Below are 23,466 nucleotides of genomic sequence, written 5' to 3'. Positions count from 1 at the left end.
ATCTGGTTTGTTTCGTACCAGTTTAGATCGATCACCAAATCTTTCCTGATGTTCCAGTTACCACACAGGATTCTGGCTCTTGTAAACATCTGATTGTATAAGTGGCCAATCAGGCTACAGTTCACATGAGGGCTACTTTCATCTCCTGAAAATCCTGGTATATTTTTTAAAAATATTAAGATTCTAGTCCTTACGATTGCTAAGCTAGTCCCAGCAGTGCACTGGCAGTATCTGGTAAAATTTGGATGATGGACCACATTCTCCAATCTTGCCCAGTTTTCTGAAAAGCAAACTAGCCTATTATATCTTGCATATCTTTTTATTTTCTCCCCAACCTCACACAAAATATTATAAAAATAGAGGACATTTATACGAAACGAGAGATGGAAATGACTTATTGGCCTCCCTGTATATATGCTGATTCCTGTTTCTTGGGGAAGGGGGCAGTTGGTTGGTTTTGTTTGGGCTTTCTTTCTGGGCACAATTTGGATTGCCTATGTAAGAATTTTTCTTTTTTTCAACACCCCCCCCCCCACAATATAGTTATATAAAAAGCTATAAGCAGAAGCTTTGTAGCCACGAATTCTGTTAAATCTAATGATCAGGCTGCTTCAGCATTTTTGTGACAAAGCCTGTTGTAGAATAGGCTGATTTTGTTTCCTTTCTTCTGGAAGGTGCTTAAGCCACATTGGATATGTTTGTGTGTGTGTGTGTTGTGGGGAAAGAGAAAAGATGCGCATAGCCATTTTAAACAACACACCCTGTTCTGGCTGCAGCTCGGCTCAGAGATACAAAGCAGGTTGGGAAGATATGCATAAAAACTTCTTTGTCCTGAGGAAAGTATACTGAAATGAGGGTGTGTGTGTGGGGTGGGGGTGGGAAATGTGGGACAAGGAAGGGAGGGGGTGCTAGAGGAATAATTGGGGAGGGGGCTTTATAGAAAAAGTGGCCAGGCTTTCATTATTGCTACCAAACTTTGAAGAAATTTGTGAGACTGTTTGGTTTTTGTCAAATACAGGAAGTCCTTGACTCACAATCACAGCTGAACTCCAAATTTCTGTTGCTAAGTTAAGTGAGCTTTTGCCATATTTTACAACCTTTCTTGCCACGGTTGTTAAGTGAATCACTGCAGCCGTTAAGTGAGTAACAGGGTTGTTAAGTGAATCTGGCTTTCCCCATTGACTTTGCTTGTCAGAAGGTCGCAAAAGGGGACCACGACCCCAGGACATTGCAAGCGTTATAAATATGAGTCAGTTGCCAAAAGTGCCTGAATCTTGATCACACGACCAGGGGGATGCTTCGACCTTGGCAAGTGTGGGAAAAGAACTGTCACAAGTCACTTTTTTCAGTGCCGTTGTAACTTTGAATGGTCACTAGATGAATTGTCGGACTACTGACATGGCAAATCTAGACAGCACACTAAAAAGCAGAGACATCACCCTGCCAACAAAAGTGCGTATAGTCAAGGCTATGGTCTTCCCAGTTGCAATGTATGGCAGTGAAAGTTGGACCATAAAAAAGGCTGAGCGCCAAAGAATGGAGGCCTTTGAACTCTGGTGCTGGAGAAGACTCCTGCAAGTCCCTTGGACTGCAAGGTGATCAAACCGTTCAGTCCTAGAGGAGATCAACCCTGACTGCTCTTTAGAAGGCCAGATCCTGAAGCTGAAACTCAAATACTTTGGCCACCTAATGAGAAGGAAGGACTCACTGGAGAAGAGCCTAATGCTGGGAAAGGTTGAGGGCAAGAGAAGAAGGGGACGACAGAGAATGAGGTGGCTGGATGGAGTCACTGAAGCAGTAGGCATGAACTCCAGAAGATGGTAGAGGACAGGAAGGCCTGGAGGAACGTTGTCCATGGGGTCGCGATGGGTCGGACACGACTTCACAGCTAACAACAACAACCGACATACTACATCAAACCACAGAGGCAAACTATCGCTTGGGATGGAATTAGAAGTGAAGTGAGCACGAAGCACAGCTTGCACAATACTGTGATTTTAAAGTGAGCTTGCAGGTCACGATTTAAGTTCGTTATGCTTCAGCGCGATGTCAGAATTGGTAAACCTTTGTTTGCTTTTTGCCCTTGCTTCAAGCAAAGACTGCTGTTTGAGACGCACATCTGTGAAAGCCGGAGGGAAGCTCTAAAAACATATTTTGACTTCTAAATCTTTGTTCATATAAGTTACAGCTTGGTGTGCAGCCTGCACTGAACAGTGATTCAGATAGGATTAAGCCACAGAAGCCTGATTCATACATAACGCAAAACCATAAACTTTGATTTCCAAACCACGGTGGCTGGATCTCCCCCATTATGGTAAGCCAAAAGAAAACCCATAATGGGTTTAATGCCTGTGGCACAAGGCAACAGAAGGCTAAGTTGCTGTCTATTTCCCAAAGAGCCGTAAAAAAGGGCTTGTCCACTTAACATGCACGCAGTAGTAGGGCTTCCCTTCCACTGTATCCATGTGGGGTTTTTAGCTCATAAATAATGAGGTTTAAAGGAAAGATTTGAAGGCATTAGGAATAAACGCAAACTGACACTGTATCTGCATCCCAGGGGAAATCTAGGCTTAAGGGGCAGCAAGCGCATATGTCACATTATGCTGGATGATAATATGATTTGTTTGGGTTTGACCTAGGCCAAATTTGCAAGGCAAGCTAAATAAAAAATCTTGTCTAGTGGGAGGCTACAGAGAGACAATTCGGTGTGATAGTTCAGGCATCAAGCCAGAAACCAGGAGCCTGTGAATTCTAGCCTTGCCTTAGGCACGAGGCTAGTTGAGTTGACACACACACTGCCCTAGAGGGGAGGTAGTACAGGTAGACCTTGACTTCCAACCATTTGTTTCGCAACTGTTCGAAGGTGCAAAACTGACTTAGGGCCAGCCCCTTACTTACGACCCTTGCAGCATCCCCATAGTTACATGATCGGAATCCAGGCACTTGGCAACCAGCACGTATTTACGACGGTTCCAGCCTCCCAGGGTGATGGGACTGCCATTTGCAACTGCCATTTGCAGCTTCTGAACAAGCAAAGCCCAACGGGCTAGGCCAAATTCGCTTAATGACTGCGTAATTTACTGAACGACTGCAGTAACTCGCTTAACAACCGTGGTTAAAAAAAAAAAAGTAAAATCGGCCACGACTCCCTTAATAATCATAATCATCTTGCTTAGCAGCAGAAATTCTGATCTCGGTTGTGGTTGTAAGTCGAGGTAGTAAGTCGAGCAGTGTTGAACTTGGTTATATGCTATAAGTATACGATGTTGAATCAGACTGCTGGGCCGTGGAGTTGGAAGCAAGGTTCCCCTTAAACCAGAGGTCCCCAACCTTTTGGGCACCAGGGACCGGTTCCGTGGAGAGAGGTTTTTTCAGGGACCGGAGGAGTGTGGTTTCATGTGCTGCCTGCATCCCACAGATGGGTCATTGCTTGTTTGTGCGGCCCGGTTGCCGGCATGCCGCAGCCCAGGCTAGTCCACAGACCGGGGGTTGGGGACCCCTGCCTTAGGTCATAAAGAGCCGCTAGCAAAGAATGTCATCTGCTCCCCTAGGATAGGATGCTGGGAGCAACACCAAGGTAATCCTCGACTTATAACGGTTCATTTAGCGACCATTCGAAGCTGCAGCGGCCCTGGAAAAAGCGACTTTTGAGCCTTTTCCACACTTTGCAACCGTTGCAGCATTCCCCCTGGTCACGCGATCAAAATTCAGCCACTTGGCAACCGGTTCCTGTTTATGACGGTTGCAGTGACCTCCTGACACGCAAAGTCAAAGGGGGCGAGCCAGATTCACTTTTAACGACCGCGTTACTAACCCTAACAACTGCCGTGATTCACTTAAAGGGCTGTGTGGCGAGAAAGGTCGTAAAAGGGGGCAAAACTCACTGAACCGCTTGCCTTGCTTAGCCACAGAAACCTTGGGCTCAGCGGTAGGTTGTAAGTCGAGGACGACCGGCACCCATCCGTCAACCCTTCAGTCTCATTGCTTCCGATCTGTCAAGCAAGCCCCCTGGCGATCTTGCAATTTTCCAAGCTCTCCTCTTTTTTTTCCTGCCGCGAAAGAGAGCAGTTGGTGATACAAAAGGAGAATTCAGTCTTGAAAGAACGCCGAAGGTCAGGTAGGCAACCAGGCAACCAGTCCTCCTCCACACAGATACCCCCTCCACCCCCAACACCACCAGCACAAACACCAAAGCAGGGTTAAGGTTGTGGGAAGGCGGCTTTGGAGGGGGGCTGGTTTGTCACTTGTGTGGAGGTGGGGCTCCGCTTCGGTCTCTTTGAATGCCACCCATTTTGTTTTGAATGTTCACTGCCACTTAACTGCCCTGCGTGCCAGCTGTAGGGAGTGTGTAATTAAGGCCCGCCAACAAAGAGACTGCCTAAGTAGGCAGACAGCAAATGCACAGATGGTGCAATGTTGAGCAGCTATTGGGAAGCGCAATATTGATTGCTCAGGCACGGGGTAGCTCAGTGGATGTGTGAACTGGGATCCTTGACTCATCTGATCTCTTCACATCCAAGGTTTAACCGCATGCTTCAGTTCAGTATTCGGGTGTTTGTCTAGAGGCCACGGGTGTCTGGTGCACTCCTGGCTGAGGAATTCTGGGAGTTGAAGTCCACAAGTCTTAAAAAGTTGCCAAAGCTGGACCCACCTGATCTGGACGTTTCTCCCGGCTTATCAGCAGGAGTGTCCACGCGCTACTCTCCTAAACTATAATAAGAGTTTGTTTGGTTTTCACTTAACGTAGTGTGTGAGACTGTCCAGTTGGAGCTTATTTCAATAAACTGCAAATCAGTCAAGAATGGCATAACACAGCGATCCCTAATCCCCAGCCATGGGCTGGTACTGCTCTGCAGGCCTCCAGGAAACAGGCCGTGCAAGCCAATGAAATCCCATCTGCACACATGTGGGATCCTGGCAGCACACGAAACCCCCCTCTTCTCCCCCCAACATGGTTCATGGAAAAAACACCTTCCACGGAACCAGTCCCTGATGCACAAAAGGTCGGGGGCTGCTGGCATAACACGATGGGTGATCCTAGTCATCCTTTCTCGTAGTTTGATTTATTGATTGCATTTCTATGACTGCCCAACTCACAGTTGTGACTCTGGGTGGTAGAGCAATAGCAGGGGTCTTCAAACTTGGGCCCTTTTATGACTTGTGGACTTCAACTCCCAGAGTTCCTCAGCCAGGCACGCTGGCTGAGGAATTCTGGGACTTGAAGTCCACAAGTCGTAAAAGGGCCAAGTTTGAAAACCCCTGAGCAGTGGCAATAGTACTTAGACTTATATACCGCTTCATAGTGTTCTCTAAGCAGTTTACAGAGTCAGCCTCTTGCCCCCAACCATCTGGGTCCTCATTTTAGCGACCTTGGAAGGCTGAGTCGACCTTGAGCCGGTCAGGATCAAACTCTTGGCAGTTGGCAGAATTAGCTTGCAATACTGCATTCTAACCACTGGGTCACCACGGCTCTTACACAATCAGTAATCAACAAAAATCAATATATAGGTAGTCCTTGACTTGTGATTATTCATTTAGCGTCTGTTTGAAGTTACAGCAGCACTGTAATTTAAAAAAAAAGTGACATACGGTAAGTTCTCATAGTTACACCCATCTCAGTAAGCCCATAATCAAGTGATCATAATTCGGGTGCTTGGCAACCAAACGCATATCTATGATGGTTGTAGCATACTGGAATCTTGTGACTGCCATTTGTGACCTTCCTAACCTGCTTCTGACATGCAAAGTCAATAGGGCAGGGGTCTTCAAACTTGGCCCTTTTATGACTTGTGGACTTCAACTCCCAGAATTCCTCAGCCAGGCATGCTGGCTGAGGAATTCTGGGAGTTGAAGTCCACAAGTCCTAAAAGGGCCAAGTTTGAAGACCCCCTGCAATAGGAGAAGCCAAATTCACTTAACAAATTGCATAATTCACTTACAACTACAGTCATTTCCTTGCAACCATGGTTAAAGAACAACCATGGTTAAAAAAAAGGTAAAATTGGGCCTGGCTGACTTAACAGCCAGCTTGCTTAGTTAGCAATGTAACTTCTGGTCTAAAATTTTGGTTGCTAAGTCAAAAACCATCTGTAATTAAATGTAGCAACAAAAAATTTAAAAAGTGACTGGAATTATTGTTTTAGCTGCTTCATCAGCATTTCCAGCACCTGGTTTTTGTTTTTCAGAAAAGCCAGGTTTTTCAAACCTTTCTGAAGACCCTCAGGGTCGGTGGCAGCCACTCTGCTTTGGAAATGGTTGTTGTTTCCTCTCACCCGAAGGACCAGATTTGGGCTTGGAAGACCTGGTTAGAATCTTGTGAAGCAAGGGGCTGTTATTCCAGTAAAAGGATTTCTGCAGTAGATATTAAGATGGAATTAGATGACTCACTAAGGCTATAAAAGACTCTCTCTGACTTATTTACTATCACATGAGGATTGTTCAGCTTGCCACTGACCCAGAACCTCCAAAGATTTCTTAAATGTTCTTTGATTGGGAAGGGAATTTTGACAGTAGAAAGGAATTAAATCGGCAATCTTCCTTCTGTGTTATAAGAAATACAATATGGGAGGTGCTTTACAATAACCTGGGTATTATGCAGCCTTTGGGCCACCTTTAGCCCTTGTCTGTCCCTATCTGATCTGTGTGAGGTTAAATGGAAATTAGAAATCAAATGTAAATAAGTGTCCGTCATGCACGCAATACAACTGCAGTGCTTTTCTGTTCAAGGCAGCTGCTATTTCCCCCCCCCCCATTGATACACGCATGGGTGCATCCCCCTGCACCTCCACAGCCCTACTGGTTAAGCCCTCCGCAGTAGTTGCAGCCAGTCATGTGGCCCATTGGGGAATACTAGGATATGTGCTGGTATGAACCGGTTGCCAAGCATCCACATTTTGACCAAGTGGCCACGGGGATGCTGCAACAGTCGTAAGTGAGAAAAATGGTCATAAGTCACTTTTGTCCGGGCTGTTGTAACTTTGAGTGGTCACTAAACGAATGATTGTTAAGTTGAGGACTACTCGTATGCATCTGTGGGTAGCCCGCACCCTTTTCTGCGTTGTGTTGCTTTTTAATGTTTTACAGTTCGTACAGGTAACCCTCAGCTTGTGACCCCAATTGGGATCAGAATTTTCATATCTAAGCAAGTTGGTTGTTAAGTGGGTCACGCCCGTCTTTATGACCTTTTTTTCTCTCCACCCTTTGTAAAGTGGCCAAATTTGAAAAACTTTGGTTCCACCTTCCACCCCCTTTACGTATTGGTCCTTTTTAATCCAGTTACAATGGTTAATTTCAACGCTTTTGACTTTTAACGCTGGATGTTTCAACACTTTGTTTTACATTCTTATTTACAGTTTTGTAAACTGCCAGGATCGTGTGGCTTAGTGAGATGGACAGCATATAAATTTAAATAATAATCTACCTACCCCAGATCACTGGGAAGGACTCAGTAGATATGCTGGATAAAAATGCCAAATCTCATGAGGGAGATAAGAAGTTGGGGAAAAAAACAAACCCTAACAAACCAACCAACCAACCAACCCCGGTCTATATATCTGACTATGCAGTGAACCATAATAGCAATCTTGGCTGGAAAATTAAATCTTTTAAAGTCACCTCTCATCTTAATATATCAGGGAGGTCAACAACCACCCCAGAAGGAACCCGAATATCTGCCAGATGTAGTAATGCATTAAAACCGTAAAGCAAACATTCGCGAAGACGTGTAGAAAAGCAGAGCAGGCTTGTTCCAGCCAAATTGGAGGGAGCTGTCCAGCAGGATGAGGAATAAATGGCCTGCTGAGTGAAGACCGCTGATGGGATCTAATGGGATCGGAGCTAGCCATGATTAATGAGGACCAAGGTCTTGGAGTAATGGTAAACAGTTCGATAAAGCTGTCAGCACAGTGTGCATCCTTCTGTTTAAAAAAAAAAAGAGGCCAACAACAATGTTAATAAGAGACAGCATTGAAGAAAGAGATGCCGATATCGTAGTGCCATTAGTTAATCAGTGGGGCAGCCACAACTGGGAAATGGTGGGCCGTTTTGACTGTCGCACCTCAGAATAGATAAAACAGGTAGTCCTTTACTTATGACTGTACTAGAGCTTGCCCATCAGAGTTGTAAGTCGAGATACTGGTAGAGTGGGTCATCCATGTAACCGACTCGATTTTAGGACTTTTTTTGGGGGGGCGACCGTTAAGGGAACCAACGGTTCACTAAGGGGCCAGTTTTGCCCCCCCCAAAAAAAGTAAGTAAATGCTGGTTTTCAGCAAAAACCCTGAAAAATCTGGTCATGTGACTGGAAGGAAGCGGCTGTCAAAATTTTTGGGAACAGTCGTAAGTACTGCCAGGGAGGTCAGTCATAACTTCAACTGGTTGCTACGTGACGGGTCGTAAGTCAAGGATTACCTGTAGTGGAACTAGAGACGGGTCAGCAGAGGGTAGCTAAAATGGATCAAAAGGCTGCAGCAGCTTCCCTATGAGGAAAGGGGGCCGGGGGGGGGGTTATACAAGTAGTCCTCGACTTAGTGACCATTTAGTGACCATTCTAAGTTACAATGGCACTGGAAAAAGGGACCCGTGACCATTTTTCACACAACTATTGTAGCACCCCCATGATCACGTGGTCAGAATTTGGGTGCTTGGCAGCTGTCTCATGTTTATGGCAGTCGCACTGACCCGGGCTCACGTGATCATCTTTTATGACAGTGGTGGTGAACCTACGGCACGCATGCCAGAGGCGGCACTCAGAGCCCTCTCTTTTGGCACGCGTGCCACCGCTGCCGGCAGCAGGTCCATCAGGCTGCCCCCGCCGCTCGGAGCAGGAGCCCCACCCAGCACAAAGGAGACAAAGCGGCCAACTTGCAAGCTCAAGTAGAAGTGGTAGAGCAGAGGTCACCAACCATTGTTGATTGGCGGACTGGAAGAAAATGGGAGGGGGAAGCATTATATATGTGTGCATGCGCGCACGGGGCCACGAGCACGCATGTGCTGCAAATGGGGCTGGGCTAATGCCTGCATGACACTCACTAGCCCTGCCCTGTTGTGCAGTGTATTTGCACTGTGCGGCACCGCGGCAGCCGTTTTTACGGCCCCCGGGTTTTGCGTGCCAGAGGCGGCACTCAGAAGCACCTCCCTGCCCCCCCACCCCAAGGGCACCACAATGCTGATGCAGTCCTGGCACTTAGCGATAAATAAGTAGTTTTGGGGTTGCGGTTTGGGCACTCAGCCTCTAAAAGGTTCGCCATCACTGTTTAATGATCTCCTGACAAGGAAAGTCAACGGGGAACACCAAATTCATTTAGCAACCGTGTCACTTACCTGTCAAAAATACTGAAAATGGCTAACTTGACTTTGTTGGCATGTCACACACAGACCCACCCCTGAACAAAAGATAATTCTTTACGTGCTATTTTTTTTTAAAAAAAAATACAGTCCAACCGTGTGTGCGATTCCCCAGAATCGGCCGCAGGCCGCTTGCCTTCAAGCAATTTTCTCTTTCCGTCGACAGGCCCCTGCAGCCTACCTGAAGCAGCTCCGTGTTGCGTGAGGCTTTTGGTTTCGAAGCGGCTTCGGAGAATGCACCAGTGTGGCTTCTGCAGCCTCTGAAAACTCTGCAAAAGCACACCCCATTTTTGTGCGATTTTCAGAGAGACATCTAGAGCAGAGATCCCCAACCTTTTGGGCACCAGGGACCGGTTCCATGGAGAGAGGTTTTTCAGCGGGCGTGGTTTTGTGTGCTGCCTGCATCCCGCGGATGGGGCATTGCTTGTTTGTGCGGACTGGTTGCCGGCATGCCGTAGCCCAGTTCAGGTCCACAGACCGGGGTTTTGGGACCCCTGATCTAGAGAGTCCAGAGGTTGTGTGATAAGCCACTCCATTTTCACGCAGCCTCTGAAAATTGCACAAGAATGGGGCATGCTTTCGAGAGCGGTTGTTGCCGGGTGTTGGTGAACCCTAGCATGTCACCCCAAATGTTGTGGAGTGTCCCTTTTGACAGGTGTCATAGGTTCACCACCATGGATCTACACCCTTAGTTCCTTTTGGATGGCTACATGAGTTCCTCATGAAATTTACCCCAGAGTTCAAGAGGAATCTTAATAATGTAATGAGTCGTTATAGCTCGGGAAAAAACATTTCAGATTCTAAGGAGCCATACCTCAGTGTAGGTAGTCCTCGACTTATGACCATAATTGAGCCCAAAATGTCTGTCGCCAAGCAAGAGAGTTAAGTCAGTTTTGCCCCATTTCCATTCTTTGCCACAGTTGATAAGTGAATCACTGCAGCTCTTAAGTTAGTAACACGGTTGTTAAGTGAATTGTGGCTCCCCCGTTGACTTCGCTTGTCAGAAGGTCACAAAAGGGGATCACGTGATCCCGGGACACTGCAACCGTCATAAATATGAGTCAGTTGCCAGGTGTCTGAATTTTGATTATGTGACCACGGAGACGCTGCAGTGGTCTGAAAAACGGCCTTCAGAAACTTTTATTAGTGCCGCCGTAACTTTGAATGGTCACTAAATGAACTGTTGTAAGTCGAGGATTCCCTGTATTCAGAAGCTTAATGTTACGCATTCTTATTTTACGCCTTGAAATACTGTCAGATAATCAGTATTGGAGTCCTTCCTTACGTTACTTCTGCCTGCTTCTTGCTAACATTTTTTTCTAAGGAATTGGCTTTCTGTACACCTTATTTTTTTCCAGCACTCTCACTTTGTTTAAACTTTTAAAATCTTGACCTCAGCCCGGATTTGTGATCACAACACAATGGCGCAGAGAAGATGTTGTTTACAGAACAGATTGTTCCAAAACTATATCTTTAAATGTCCCGATGAGGCTGTTTGTGCCCTTAGCAGTCCAGGCTTTATAGAGAGAACAGTCATTGGTCCTTATTACTATCTCTCTTCTGCATATTTGAGTGTAGAGCAAATTAGACACGGTGTGCATGGAAAAATGAACCTTGATATGCTCGGTTTGAGCCTGTTCTGGGGCAGATCTTATTTTTCCTGTCTTTTTCCCCCCATTTTATGGATGCCTCATTATTGTTTTCTTTAACCTGACTTACTGGCATTGTAACTTGGATCTGGTCCCTATCCTCATACTCTCTAGAAGTAACGTGTCCGTGTGTTTTGTAGGAGATGTATTTATTTGATCTCCCTTTTCTATCCCCTTCCACTGAAAGTTCTCCCAGTAAACAGTAGGAAGAGTTCAATCTTCCTGAGAGGATACATAACTCAGCCGAACACAAGTTAGCCCAAATCAGCCCTGGCGTTGATTTCAGCTCGTCAAGGCCTTCGATTCTATCACGTGTGTCTTAATTTGGGATGTTTGTTGTTAGCTGTGAAGTCGTGACCGACCCATTGCGACCCCATGGACAACGTTCCTCCAGGCCTTCCTGTCCTCTACCATCTCCTGGAGTCCATTTAGGCTCACGCCTACTGCTTCAGTGACTCCATCCAGCCACATCATTCTCTGTCGTCCCCTTCTTCTATTGCCCTCCATCTTTCCCAGCATTAGGCTCTTCTCCAGTGAGTCCTTCCTTCTCATTAGGTGGCCAAAGTATTTGAGTTTCAACTTCAGGATCTGGCCTTCTAAAGAGCAGTCAGGGTTGATCTCCTCTAGGACTGACCGGTTTGATCGCCTTGCAGTCCAAGGGACTCGCAGGAGTCTTCTCCAGCACCATAGTTCAAAGGCTTCAATTCTTTGGCGCTCAGCCTTTCTTATGGTCCAGCTTTTCACTGCCATACATTGCAACTGGGAAGACCATAGCCTTGACTATATGCACTTTTGTTGACAGGGTGATGTCTCTGCTTTTTAGTGTGCTGTCTAGATTTGTCATGGCTTTCCTCCCGAGGAGCAAGCGTCTTTTAATTTCTTGGTCGCAGTCCCCGTCTGCAGTGATCTTGGAGCCCAGGAAAATAAAATCTGTCACTACCTCCATTTCTTCCCCATCTATTTGCCAGGAATTGAGAGGGCCGGATGCCATGATCTTGGTTTTCTTAATGTTGAGTTTCAGCCCAACTTTTGCACTCTCTTCACCCACAACAAGAGGCTCTTTAGTTCTTCTTCACTTTCTGCCATTAGAGTGGTATCATCTGCATCACAGTCATAACTCATGACAATTTTATGAGCTTTTTTCCCAGCAGTCATTAAGCCAATATGGCGGTCATAAAGCAGTCGTTAAGTGAACTAATGGTGGTTCGCTATGGGTGCGGTTTGGGGGAAAAGTGGAAGTAAGTGCTGGTTTTTGGCAAAACTATCATAAAACACAGTCATATGACTGTGAGACACTGCAAATGGCTGTAAATGTCCCTGTGTTGTTCAGCGCCCAAAGTTCAATTGTGTGTCTGCCATGGGGAGGAGGCGCTGTTGGAACTTCGAATCCGGGTCGTAAGTAGCCCCAAGTTAGGACCACTGTAACTTTGAATGGTTGCTAAATGACCAGTCGTACGTGGAGGACTTGCTGTACCTGATTCTTATGCCTATTGCTCATTCAGTCATGAAACCCACGTGGAGCTGAATATCCATATCTCTGTTTGCACACAGGAGTCCTATCCTGCTAAGGCCTTCCCACCAACACAGGCAGTCCTCGACTTGCAACAGTTCATTTAGTGACTGTTCAAAATTACAACATCACTGGAAAAGGTGACCTATGACCATTTTTCACACTGAAACGACCGTTGCAGCATCCCCATGGCCACATGAAATTCAGACAGTTTGCAACTGACTCGTATTTATGACGGTCGCAGTGTCCCGGGGTCATGCGTTCAATCTTTTGAGACCTTCTGACAAGCAAAGCCAGTGGGGAAAAACCAGATTTCCTTAAGAACCGTGTAGTTAACTTGACAACTGCAGTGATTCACTTAACAACTGTGTCAAGAAAGGGGCAAAATTCACTTAACAAATGTGTCACTTAGCAGCATAAATTTGCGGCTCAGTTGCTGTTGTACGTCGAGGACTACCTGTACAGAATTACCTGGCTGGCATAAAATTAGGACTTGCTTTCCCCCCCCCCCCTTGAAGCTGGGTCACGTGTGACCTGGTTAAGGAGATAAGTACCCCCTTTTACTCCAAGGTTGTTGGCAACTCCCAGCAGATACTCAGTGAGGAGTTTAATTTTTTTTCCCTTTTAAACCTGTGTTTGCCTTTCAAATTGGACGGTGTCTTGGCTCTTTAAAGGGAAGCATGCAGAAATTCTTCTTGCCATTTTTTCCTACCCATCTCCAAGTAGCCAATTAGGCCCTTCTGGGGCTTTACTGCTCACCTGCCTGATCTGTGCCCGGCTCAGGAACTTTATTACTTGCAAGTTAAGCTGCTTGGATTAATTAGCCTCAATGTGGCCACTAATCCTCAGCTCTGGAGCCGGTCCAGGAAAAGAGCTCAGCTCGCACATTTTGCTCTGGAACACCTTCCTGTTGCAATGGAGGAAGAAGGCCTTATATCCCTTGAAAAGTTTCTCATCTTCACAAAGGATGGCTGTGAATATCCCGCAGCTGAGGACTACTCTCCGTTTCCTTGTGGCTGTGTGATTGTGCGCTGGTTCTTCGCATGCCAGGAAAAACTTGCCGCATGTTGAAATCCAGCTTCCTGTATGACTTCCTTCTTGCCTCGATAATTACAGCAAAAAAAAAAATCAAATAGAATTCTTGGCTGGGAATTAAAGACCCCATGGAATTGTCAACAAGGAGCTTTTTGTCAAATCAAGAGGCAGAGGCGAAGTTACCCTTTTACTGCGGAAGCTAAATTAAAAGATAGCGCTTAACAGCGCTTGCCTTGTGTAACTTGCATGGGCTGCAGACATCCTGAAGGAGCAGCAAAATAAACATAGGGGATGATGACATGTCATCTGCTAATTTACTATTTTTAGCAGGCACCACTTTTCTCTCTAAAGTACAGTGAGATGGTTCACTGTTTTAAAGCGTGGCTTAGATTAGAACGCACTGGCATTTAACAGCTGCCCCTCCGTCTAGTTCAGGGGTATCAAACTGCCCGCGGGTCGGATGCGTCACAAAACTGCACGGCAATGGGGAAAAAGTCCCAATATGTCACGCAACGTCACGTGACATCGTGTGTTTTGACATGTCTGTTCTAGTTGATGAGAGGGATCTGCAGGGTGTGGTCAAAAGAGTGAAGACGGAAGACTGTAGCGATGGAGGCTTGGTCTGTTTTTATGTGTGTGGCATGCAAGGCGATCAAACCGGTCAGTCCTAGAGGAGATCAACCCAGACTGCTCTTTGGAAGGCCAGATCCTGAAGCTAAAACTCAAAATCCTTTGGCCACCTAATGAGAAGGAAGGACTCACTGGAGAAGAGCCTAATGCTGGGAAAGGTTGAGGGCAGTAGAAGAAGGCTATGGCAAATCTAGACAGCACACTAAAAATCAGAGACATCACCCTGCCAACAAAAATGCGTATAGTCAAGGCTATGGTCTTCCCAGTTGCAATGTATGGCAGTGAAAGTTGGACCATAAAAAAGGCCGAACGCCAAAGAATGGAGGCCTTTGAACTCGTGCTGGAGAAGACTCCTGCGAGTCCCTTGGACTGCAAGGTGATCAAACCGTTCAGTCCTAGAGGAGATCAACCCTGACTGCTCTTTACAAGGCCAGATCCTGAAGCTGAAACTCAAATTCTTTGGCCACCTAATGAGAAGGAAGGACTCACTGGAGAAGAGCCTAATGCTGGGAAAGGTTGAGGGCAAGAGAAGAAGGGGACGACAGAGAATGAGGTGGCTGGATGGAGTCACTGAAGCAGGAGGCGTGAGCTTAAATGGACTCCAGAAGATGGTAGAGGACAGGAAGGCCTGGAGGAACGTTGTCCATGGGGTCGCGATGGGTCGGACACGACTTCACAACCAACAACAACAACATGCATTAAAAAAAAAAGGCGGCAGCTTCACGTGATTACCATTTGCAACCTTCCCAGCTGACTTCCCCAGGTGAAGGAGGTTGCAAACTGCAATCACATGATATCTCACTTAACAACAATTTGTTTTTAGAGGGATGAATTTAAAAAAGACTCTCCGCAGCTGCTTTTTTTTTTCCCCCCTGCGCAGTGGATGAAACCAGGTTGGTCTTCTTGAACCGGATAGTTTAGTCTTGAGAGAGAAGACTGGGAAAAGGACTGGTAATTTCTCCAAATAATGAATTAAAAATAATTAGGGTGGTCGTTTGTTTGGCCTCGGGGTTGCTGTTTGTTTTTTGTGTCCTGCCTGGAGAGAAGGCGTTTACCTGGTAATGCAAAAGTCTTGCTGGAGTGGGCAGAGCTGAAATCTTTGGCCTCTTTTCCTATTTTTGTAGTTTTTTTTTTAAGAGCAAATGGGAATCTTAAGCCTTTCAGAGGCTTAAGGCGCTTATTTTGCCCTTTAAACTAAACCGAAACAGTGAAAAAACCCATCTGTTTCTTCACTGGGAAAATCCATCTGCTTTTTCTTTTTCCACAGGGGCTGGTTCGGGGGAAATCAGGGAATCGGTGCTTTAAATATTCAAGGATTACCAATTTTTGCCCTTGGCTGACCCACCTTCCAAAAGATTAAAAAAACAACAACGACAAAACCACTCATTCTGGGGTACCCAAAACCGTATTTTAAAACGACATAGTTCAGAATTCCGAAGTCTGATATGTTCTAAACTTGTGTCTTGGCTGTACAGGTAGCCCTCGACTCACAACCATTCGCCTAGTGACTATTAAAATTTACAGTGGCACCAGAAAAATGTGATTTATGACTGGTCATTGCACTTGCGAGCGTCACAGCTTTCCCCTGGTTACAGTGAACAAAATTTGGGCAGTTGGCAACAGCACGTATTTATGACATCATTTGCAGCGTCCTGGGGTCCCATGACCCATTTGCCACCTTCCCAGTTGTCTTCTGACGAACAAAGTCGACGGAAGAAGCCAGATTCATTTAACCACCACACAGTTCACTTAAACAGCTGCAGTGATTCAGTTAATCACCCCGTCAAAAAAAAAAGGCTATAAAAATCACTCAAAAACAACCGCCTCGCTTAGCAACGGAAATTCTAACCCCAATTGTAGCTGTAAATCAAGGACAACCTGTATTAGACAGAGAGGAATCGCCAGTCTCCAGTTTGTTTTGTTGGAAAACTTAAGATTTTGGGAGGATGTTGGTTTTATTGTTTTCTTTTGATTTTATTACAGCGTTGTGGGCCTCCCAGAGTTACGCTATGCAAGATGGGTAATCATAAAAGCATCTGGCATAAATATATACATACATAAACATACATACTGGATGAAGGACAGATGAGACTTCTTTTGGGAATGCCATTTTTTCCCAAGTGGAGAGACGGGTTTTGTTATTCAGAGTTGTGGTTGGCCTTATTAAGGTTCGTACTAAAACGTAGGTGGAACCATTGAGATGGAATTTGATTGCTTGAATATGACAACTTGGCAACGGTTAGGAAGCTACCCAAGTAATCTGGTTTGTTTACTTACACACAGGGGTGTCAAACTCAATTTCATTGAGGGCCGCATCAGCATTGCAGTTGCCCTCAGGGGGCCGGGTGGGTGTGGCCAGGGTGGGCATGGCCTACTGGGTGGGTGTGGCTAGAGTGCGTATGGCCTACTGGGTGGGCGTGGCCAGTCCTACATCGTTCGCATGAAGGGTGCCTATGGGGGCCTGGGCAGGAGTGGGACAGATCTGAGGGTCTCTGGCAGAAGGAGGGTCTCTGGGCCAGGGCCAAGGCAGTGGGGGCCGTTCCCTCACTGTTTCCAGGATGGCTTCGCGGGCCACATGAAACCACTTCGCGGGCCGGATCCGGCCCCCGGGCCTTGTATTTGACATGTCTGACTTACAGGGATGTGGCTGTTCCAGAAAACGTTGAATAGGAAAAAAAAATTCTATGGAAATGAATATAATTCTGATTACCATATTCATCACGGTATCGATAGCAGGGGTCTTCAAACTTGGCCCTTTTACGACTCGTGGACTTCAACTCCCAGCATTCCTCAGCCAGCGTGCCTGGCTGAGGAATTCTGGGAGTTGAAGTCCACGAGTCGTAAAAGGGCCAAGTTTGAAGACCCCTGATCTATAGTCTGTTCAAAGACATGGGCTATATTATTTGGTGCAAGGGGGAGACAGCCATGTTTCCAACTTTCTTTTAGAACAGTCACCTGGAAAAGCAAATTCCATGAGGGATCCTTGGTGTTCTCTGAGCTTGTTTGTTTTCTTGCAGTAGTTTCATTACCCAAACTAGATAGCATCAGTGCACTGATGATGTTACCTAATTTGGCTAATGAAACATCTGCAAGAAAACAGCCAAACCCCTGGTTTCAACCCTGCTACAAATATTCTCCTTTATTGGTAGCAAATTCTCTCCAACTTTGAAATGGCCAAACTTGCCTGAAGGGGCAAACGTTTGGAGGAAAACTTCTACTCCATAAAATTTCCAGCCCAACATCTCTCTTTTGTTTGAGAAGAAAATCCCATTATCTTTAATAGAGGCTGTTTATAAGCAAACAACGTGATGTGCATAATGTTTCATTGCTCACATATTCCAACTACACTGGAAATAATTCCAACTTCAAAGCAGCAGCTTGGAACACAACTGGTCTGATCAGTATAATACTGGAACAGTCCAGCAAGGTTGGAACAGTTAATTTCAAATTTGAATCGGCTATTTTGAATTTGAAATAGATGAGAGTTGAAATATTTTGCACGTCCACTTGCTCCCGTGCATAAAGATGGAGAGAAGGAAATAAAGACCGATCATTTTGAGTTGGACAAAATGAATTTTTAAAGGGAAAGTTTGATTTCGGATTCGGAAGTTTCCTGTAAGGACAGAGGGGAGCCATGGTTTCTGGCAGCGTTTATCCAGAGCTTCTACCTAGGTTAGGGATGGGGCTGTAAAAACTGCATGTTTCTGTGTTTACCTCCTCACCATGTTCTTATTTTTTCAGGGCTGGCTTTGAAGAAGGCAGTTCTAACAGAGGTAAAAATTTGCATTTATTTCTTGTTTTCAGTTTTTTATGTGTTCCAGGTACATTATTAGCTGCTTTTGGAAATAGTTTTACATACTCTTTATATTCCATTAGAAAAAGTTCTAGTAAGTAAATGAAAAGTTAACAGAGATAGGCTATTTCTCTAAATGTATAATAATAATAATAATAATAATAATAATAATAATAATAATAATAATAATAATAATAGAAAGAACTGGAGAAGATAACAAAATACAAAGACCTACAAATAGAAATAGAAAGACTTTGGCAAAAGCAAGCAAGGGTAGTACCAATAGTAATAGGCGCCTTGGGTGCAATCCCAAAACAACTGGAGCACCACTTGAACACCATCATCGGCATTGACAAATTCGCCATTAGTCAATTGTAAAAGGCGGCTTTACTAGGAACTGCTTCCATCCTGCGACGATATCTGTAATACCATCAAACATCTACATCTGCCTATCCCAGATGTCCTTGGTATGGACTCGGTAAGTAGACAAAAATGCCAAATCCAGTCTGAACATCTGGCTGACTGTGCAATGATCAATAATAATAATAATAATAACAACAATAACAACAACAATAATAATACAGTTGGAAGTTACCTTGGAGGTCTTCTGGTCCAACCCCTTGCCCAAGCAGGAAACCCTATACCAGGGGTAGGCAACCTTGGTTCTTTTGTGACTCGTGGACTTCAACTCCCAGAATTCCTGAGCCAGCCATGCTGAGGGGAAAGGGAGAGGTTTCCAAGCTGAGCCACGCTGGCTCAGGAATTCTGGGAGTTGAAGTCCACGAGTCATGAGGGAGCCAAGGTTGCCTACCCCTGGTCTAGGCCGCTTTATGACTCGTGGACTTCAACTCCCAGAATTCCTGAGCCAGCCATGCTGAGGGGAAAGGGAGAGGTTTCCAAGCTGAGCCACGCTGGCTCAGGAATTCTGGGAGTTGAAGTCCACAAGTCATGAGGGAGCCAAGGTTGCCTACCCCTGGTCTAGGCCGCTTTATGACTCGTGGACTTCAACTCCCAGAATTCCTGAGCCAGCCATGCTGAGGGGAAAGGGAGAGGTTTCCAAGCTGAGCCATGCTGGCTTAAGATTTCTGGGAGTTGAAGTCCACGAGTCATAAAAGAGCCAAGGTTGCCTACCCCTGCCCTGTACCATTTCAGACAAATGGCTGTCCATTTGTAATAACAATTTCTGTAGAAATCCATACTTCTCTGGATCTCGGGGTTCCATACTTTGTCATAGCAGTGCAGTTATATGCCTATGGGAAGGTTTTGCCTTTTTTAAATAAAGCAAGTGATTTCCTGTAGAGCATGTTAATCAGAGTATTTAGAAAAGATTTTGAGCACCAGCTTCTCCAAGGTTCTTGTGGGCAAGCAGCTTCCTCCCCAGGAGTGGTTTTGAATGAATGAATGAATGTGTCAACGCAACACCGGAGCCCCCACCTGGGATTTGGCCGGCTTTATAAAGCCTCTGGCTAGGTTTTTGTTCACATATTGCTGTAGTTCATTCATTTCGAGGGAGGTGTGTGTCATAGCATACATTCTCGGCCTTGGGAGTTTAGCCCCCGGTAATAGTTCAATGACACAGTCTTTTGGCCGATGGGGTTGCAGGAAGTTGCACTCTTTTTCACTAAACACCTCCGCTAAATCTCAGTATTTGCTGGGAATGAGTGGTTCGCCCAGCTGGGGAATGGCAGCGATCTTTGCTGATTCTGTAAATGGCTTAGGCCAGGGGTAGGCTGTGCTGGCTTAGGAATTCTGGGAGTTGAAGTCCACGAGTCATAAAAGAGCCAGGGTTGCCTACCCCTGGCTTAGGCCCTCCAGGAACGTCGGTAGAATCAAGAGGGGGCTTGGGGCCTATGGGCAATCTCACAGTCCTCATCCCCTTCTCCCACCAGGTAAAAGCCTTCCACTTGTCCAACTAGGCTAGACCTAAGATCACAGCTTCTGTCATCTTCGGGGCCACCATGAAATGGATGAACTCCCAATGCCCACCTATTTCCAAGCGTATAGTTTCTGTCAGATGGGTGACTAAAGTCCCTCCCATTAAGGAACCATCTGCCCGTTCGAACCTCATGGGCCTGGAGAGCAGTCTTGCTCGTATACCCATCTTGAGGGCAGTTGGCAAACTGATAACGCACCAGGAACGTCCCGAGTCCACCAGCACTTTCGGATCCATTTGTACCCCTGCCTTAGGAACTACGAGCTTAGCAGTGGGAGAAAAAGGCGGAACAGGTCGACTCACCATCGGGTCGTCCTCCCCTTCGTCGTTGCTGTCATAGGAGGGCCGAGCGGTGGTAGGTCGGGCTTGGGCCTCGGCGCTCTCCTGTGTGACCGACGTGACCTGGGTAATGGGTTCTTGTGTGAGCCTGCTTGATTTTTCTTTTGCCGGCTATTGGACTGAATGAATATATATGTATGTATTTATGTATGTATGCATATGTGTGTATGTATGTATGCTGACTATAAACTGTTTAGTGCTGTAAAGCACTATGAAGCGGTATGTAAGTCTTATATGATATAATATATTCCACCATTTTATCACCCAGCTAATTTTCGTGACGCAGGACTAGAAATATCTGTCTCACGGTGATTGGCCTAAACGTCACCTAGCTGACTTTCATGGTTAAAGCGAGGCTGGAACTCACTGTCTCCTACTTTGTAGCATGGTGCTACAAAGTACCCCTAGACCAGGGCTAGGCAACCTTGGCTCTTTTATGACTCGTGGACTTCAACTCCCAGAATTCCTCAGCCAGCATGGCTCAGCCTGGAAACCTCTCCCTTTCCCCTCAGCATGGCTGGCTCAGGAATTCTGGGAGTTGAAGAGCCAAGGTTGCCTAGCCCTGCACCAGACCCAACTGGCTCTGAACAGCCCTTCCTATGACTCCCATAACCACAAGCTCAGCCCCTTGTTTCAATCTTTTTTTTTTTTTAATTAGATTTCTATACTGCCCTATTCCCGAAGGACTCAGGGCGGTTTACAGGGCAAAGTTAAAAACAGTTAAAACAGTACAAAAGTTAGAATACAGTTAAAGTTAAAATAGAATTAAATGACGTTAGCCCAAATTTAAAATTTAATTTAAAATTTAAAAATTTAAAACCCCTCAGTCCAGGCCAGCTAAATCAAACAACCAGGTTTTTAGGTCCCGGCGAAACGAACGAAGGTCGGGGGCGGTCTGGAGTTCCACAAGCAGGTTGTTCCACAGGGCAGGCGCGCCCACAGAGAACGCCCTCCCCCTAGGGATAACCCGCCGGCACTCACTGACCGGCGGCACCCTAAGGAGGCCCTCCCTGTGGGAGCACACAGGATGATGGGAGATTGATGCTGGCAGCAGGTGCTCCCTAAGATAACCCGGACCCATGCCATTTAGGGCTTTATAGGTCATCACCAGGTCTTGACACATATAGGTCTTGACACATATAGGTCTTGACACATATTGCTACCCCAAAGGAGAGGGGAGGCCTTTCTGCTTTGTTGAAGAGCCAGGTTTACTGACAACAACTACAAGGGGACCAGGACTTCAGATTACATTGTAGGTCTTTTCTTTTTTGTGAAGTTACTTGGGTTGCCCATCATAATTCCTGCAGTACTTTACACCTGCCTGGATGTTCCAGCTTGAAGGACAGTTCATTTTACATGATGAAAATTCAGCCTGTATGATCAGCACTTAAGATCATCACGTTAAGGACAGATACAAATGATAAGTCAAACCTATTTCAGGAAAATTTGATCTAGTTCGCATAATCTGCTTAGCGTGCTAAAGCCGGGTTCACCCAGGGTACTAAGCAAACACAGGTATACACATCTCAATTTGGGCTGAGATGGTGACGATGATTTTGTGCAAACCACCTCATTCCGACTTGAATCAGCAAAAGATAATTAAAACAACCATGGCTTAGCATGATTCACATCATTGCAGTGGGGAAATTTAACACAAGACTACTGAAGGAGCCGGAAGGGGAGGAGAAGTGTGTGTGCGTGCAGGTGAATTATTCACAAATGCACATTGTTAGTTCAGCAAACAGCTTCAGTTCAGCCCACGAATGGCTTTGCTATACACCTTCCATCTGGGAATGCCTTGTTTTGCATACTTACCCTGTGACGTCACCTCTGTGTATTTTAACATTATTTGTAATCTTTATGTCAGACACAAAAGGGTGTGGGGCTAAATACCCTTCTTTTGTTAACCCCACTTTCGTGAGGAAAGGAAAATAGATCTGATCCAGCCTTATGGAAATAGCTTTCTCTTGGAATTAAAACTCCCATCCTCCCTCTTTAACATTCCGGAAACTTAAGCGGAAAAAATTGCTTAAGATGGAAAGCTTCATTTTAATTTTGTGTTGTTGTGTTCCACCTTTGTCTTGTGCTCCAGTTTTCCCATTGTTATTATTGGCAAACTACCCAACAAACATCAGGGCCTTTAGACCAGGTGTTTTTGCAATAATTTCATTGCAAGCACGTACCTGGGAAGAACAACAACAACATTTTGTGTTATTTCAATTTTAATAACGCTCAGCTGGTTTTACTTGGCTGAATGTTTTAATCGGGGTGTGGGTTGACTCGACTTATTTGCTGATACCGGTAGTCTCGACTCAGCAGTTCATTTAGTGACCTTTCAAAGGTCACTGAAAAAAAGTGACTGACGACCATTTTCCCCACTCATGACCATTGTGGCATCCCCATAGTCACATGATCAAAATTCAGACAGTTGGCAACCGACTCACATTTACGATGATTGCAATGTCCTGGGAAGATGTGATCACCCTTTGTGACTTTCTGACAAGCCAAGTCAGTGGGTAAACCAGATTCACTTAACAACCGTGTGGCTAACTTAAGAATGACAATGATTCACTTAACAACCGAGGAGCCCTGGTGGCGCAGTGGTTAGGATGCGGTATTGCAGGCTAATTCTGCTGACTGCCAGCAGTTCGGCAGTTCGATCTTGAGCAGCTCAACGTTGACTCAGCCTTCCACCCTTACAAGGTCAATAAAATAAGGACCCAGATTGTTGGGGGAGCAACAGGCTGACTCTAAACCGCTCAGAGAGGGCTGTAAAGCACTGTGAAGCGGTATATAAGCCTTAAGTGCCATTGCTATTGCTAGTTGTGTCAAGATAAGTCGTAAAATGAGACAAAACTCACTTAACAAATGTCGCATTTAACAACATAAATTTGGGCTCAGTTGTAAGTCGAGGACTACCTGTACGCACGTAAAATGATAAGAATAAATAAGAAACGGCAGATGAAGGCTTTGCAGGCGATGGCCTCGTGTGTCAGTTTTCTGCCTGTATGCAAAAGAGCACAAGGACGCTTCTGGAGATCTGCTCAATTCTACAAAATAATTTTTGTAAGCAGGGCTGCGTCCTACCCTGGCTGAGTTCCTAAACTGCCTGGAGCCAGAGAGAAATGCGTATGTTGTCTCTTTTCACTTCAGTGCATAAGCAGTTCTATTATTTGCTGGATTTATCATTGTTCCAGGCTTGTCATCAGCAATAAGCTTTGACAACTAACTG

At 45.6% G+C, this 23,466-nt stretch overlaps 1 protein-coding gene across 1 annotated transcript in view; it reads left to right on the top strand.

Moving 5' to 3' along the window:
- Nucleotides 1-23,466, top strand: part of PIP5K1C (phosphatidylinositol-4-phosphate 5-kinase type 1 gamma) — an 80,972-nt gene that overhangs the window by 5,270 nt on the left and 52,236 nt on the right. Inside the window, exon 2 of the mRNA XM_083363557.1 lies at nucleotides 17,911-17,942. Within this exon, the coding sequence (XP_083219683.1) occupies nucleotides 17,911-17,942 (32 nt within the window). The remainder of the gene's footprint in view (nucleotides 1-17,910; nucleotides 17,943-23,466) is intronic.

This window comes from Vipera ursinii (genome assembly GCF_947247035.1).
Source record: "Vipera ursinii genome assembly, chromosome: 1".
Taxonomy (NCBI): Eukaryota; Metazoa; Chordata; class Lepidosauria; order Squamata; family Viperidae; genus Vipera; species Vipera ursinii.
Note: the sequence above shows the minus strand (reverse complement) of the source record. Positions and strands in the feature narration are given on the sequence as shown.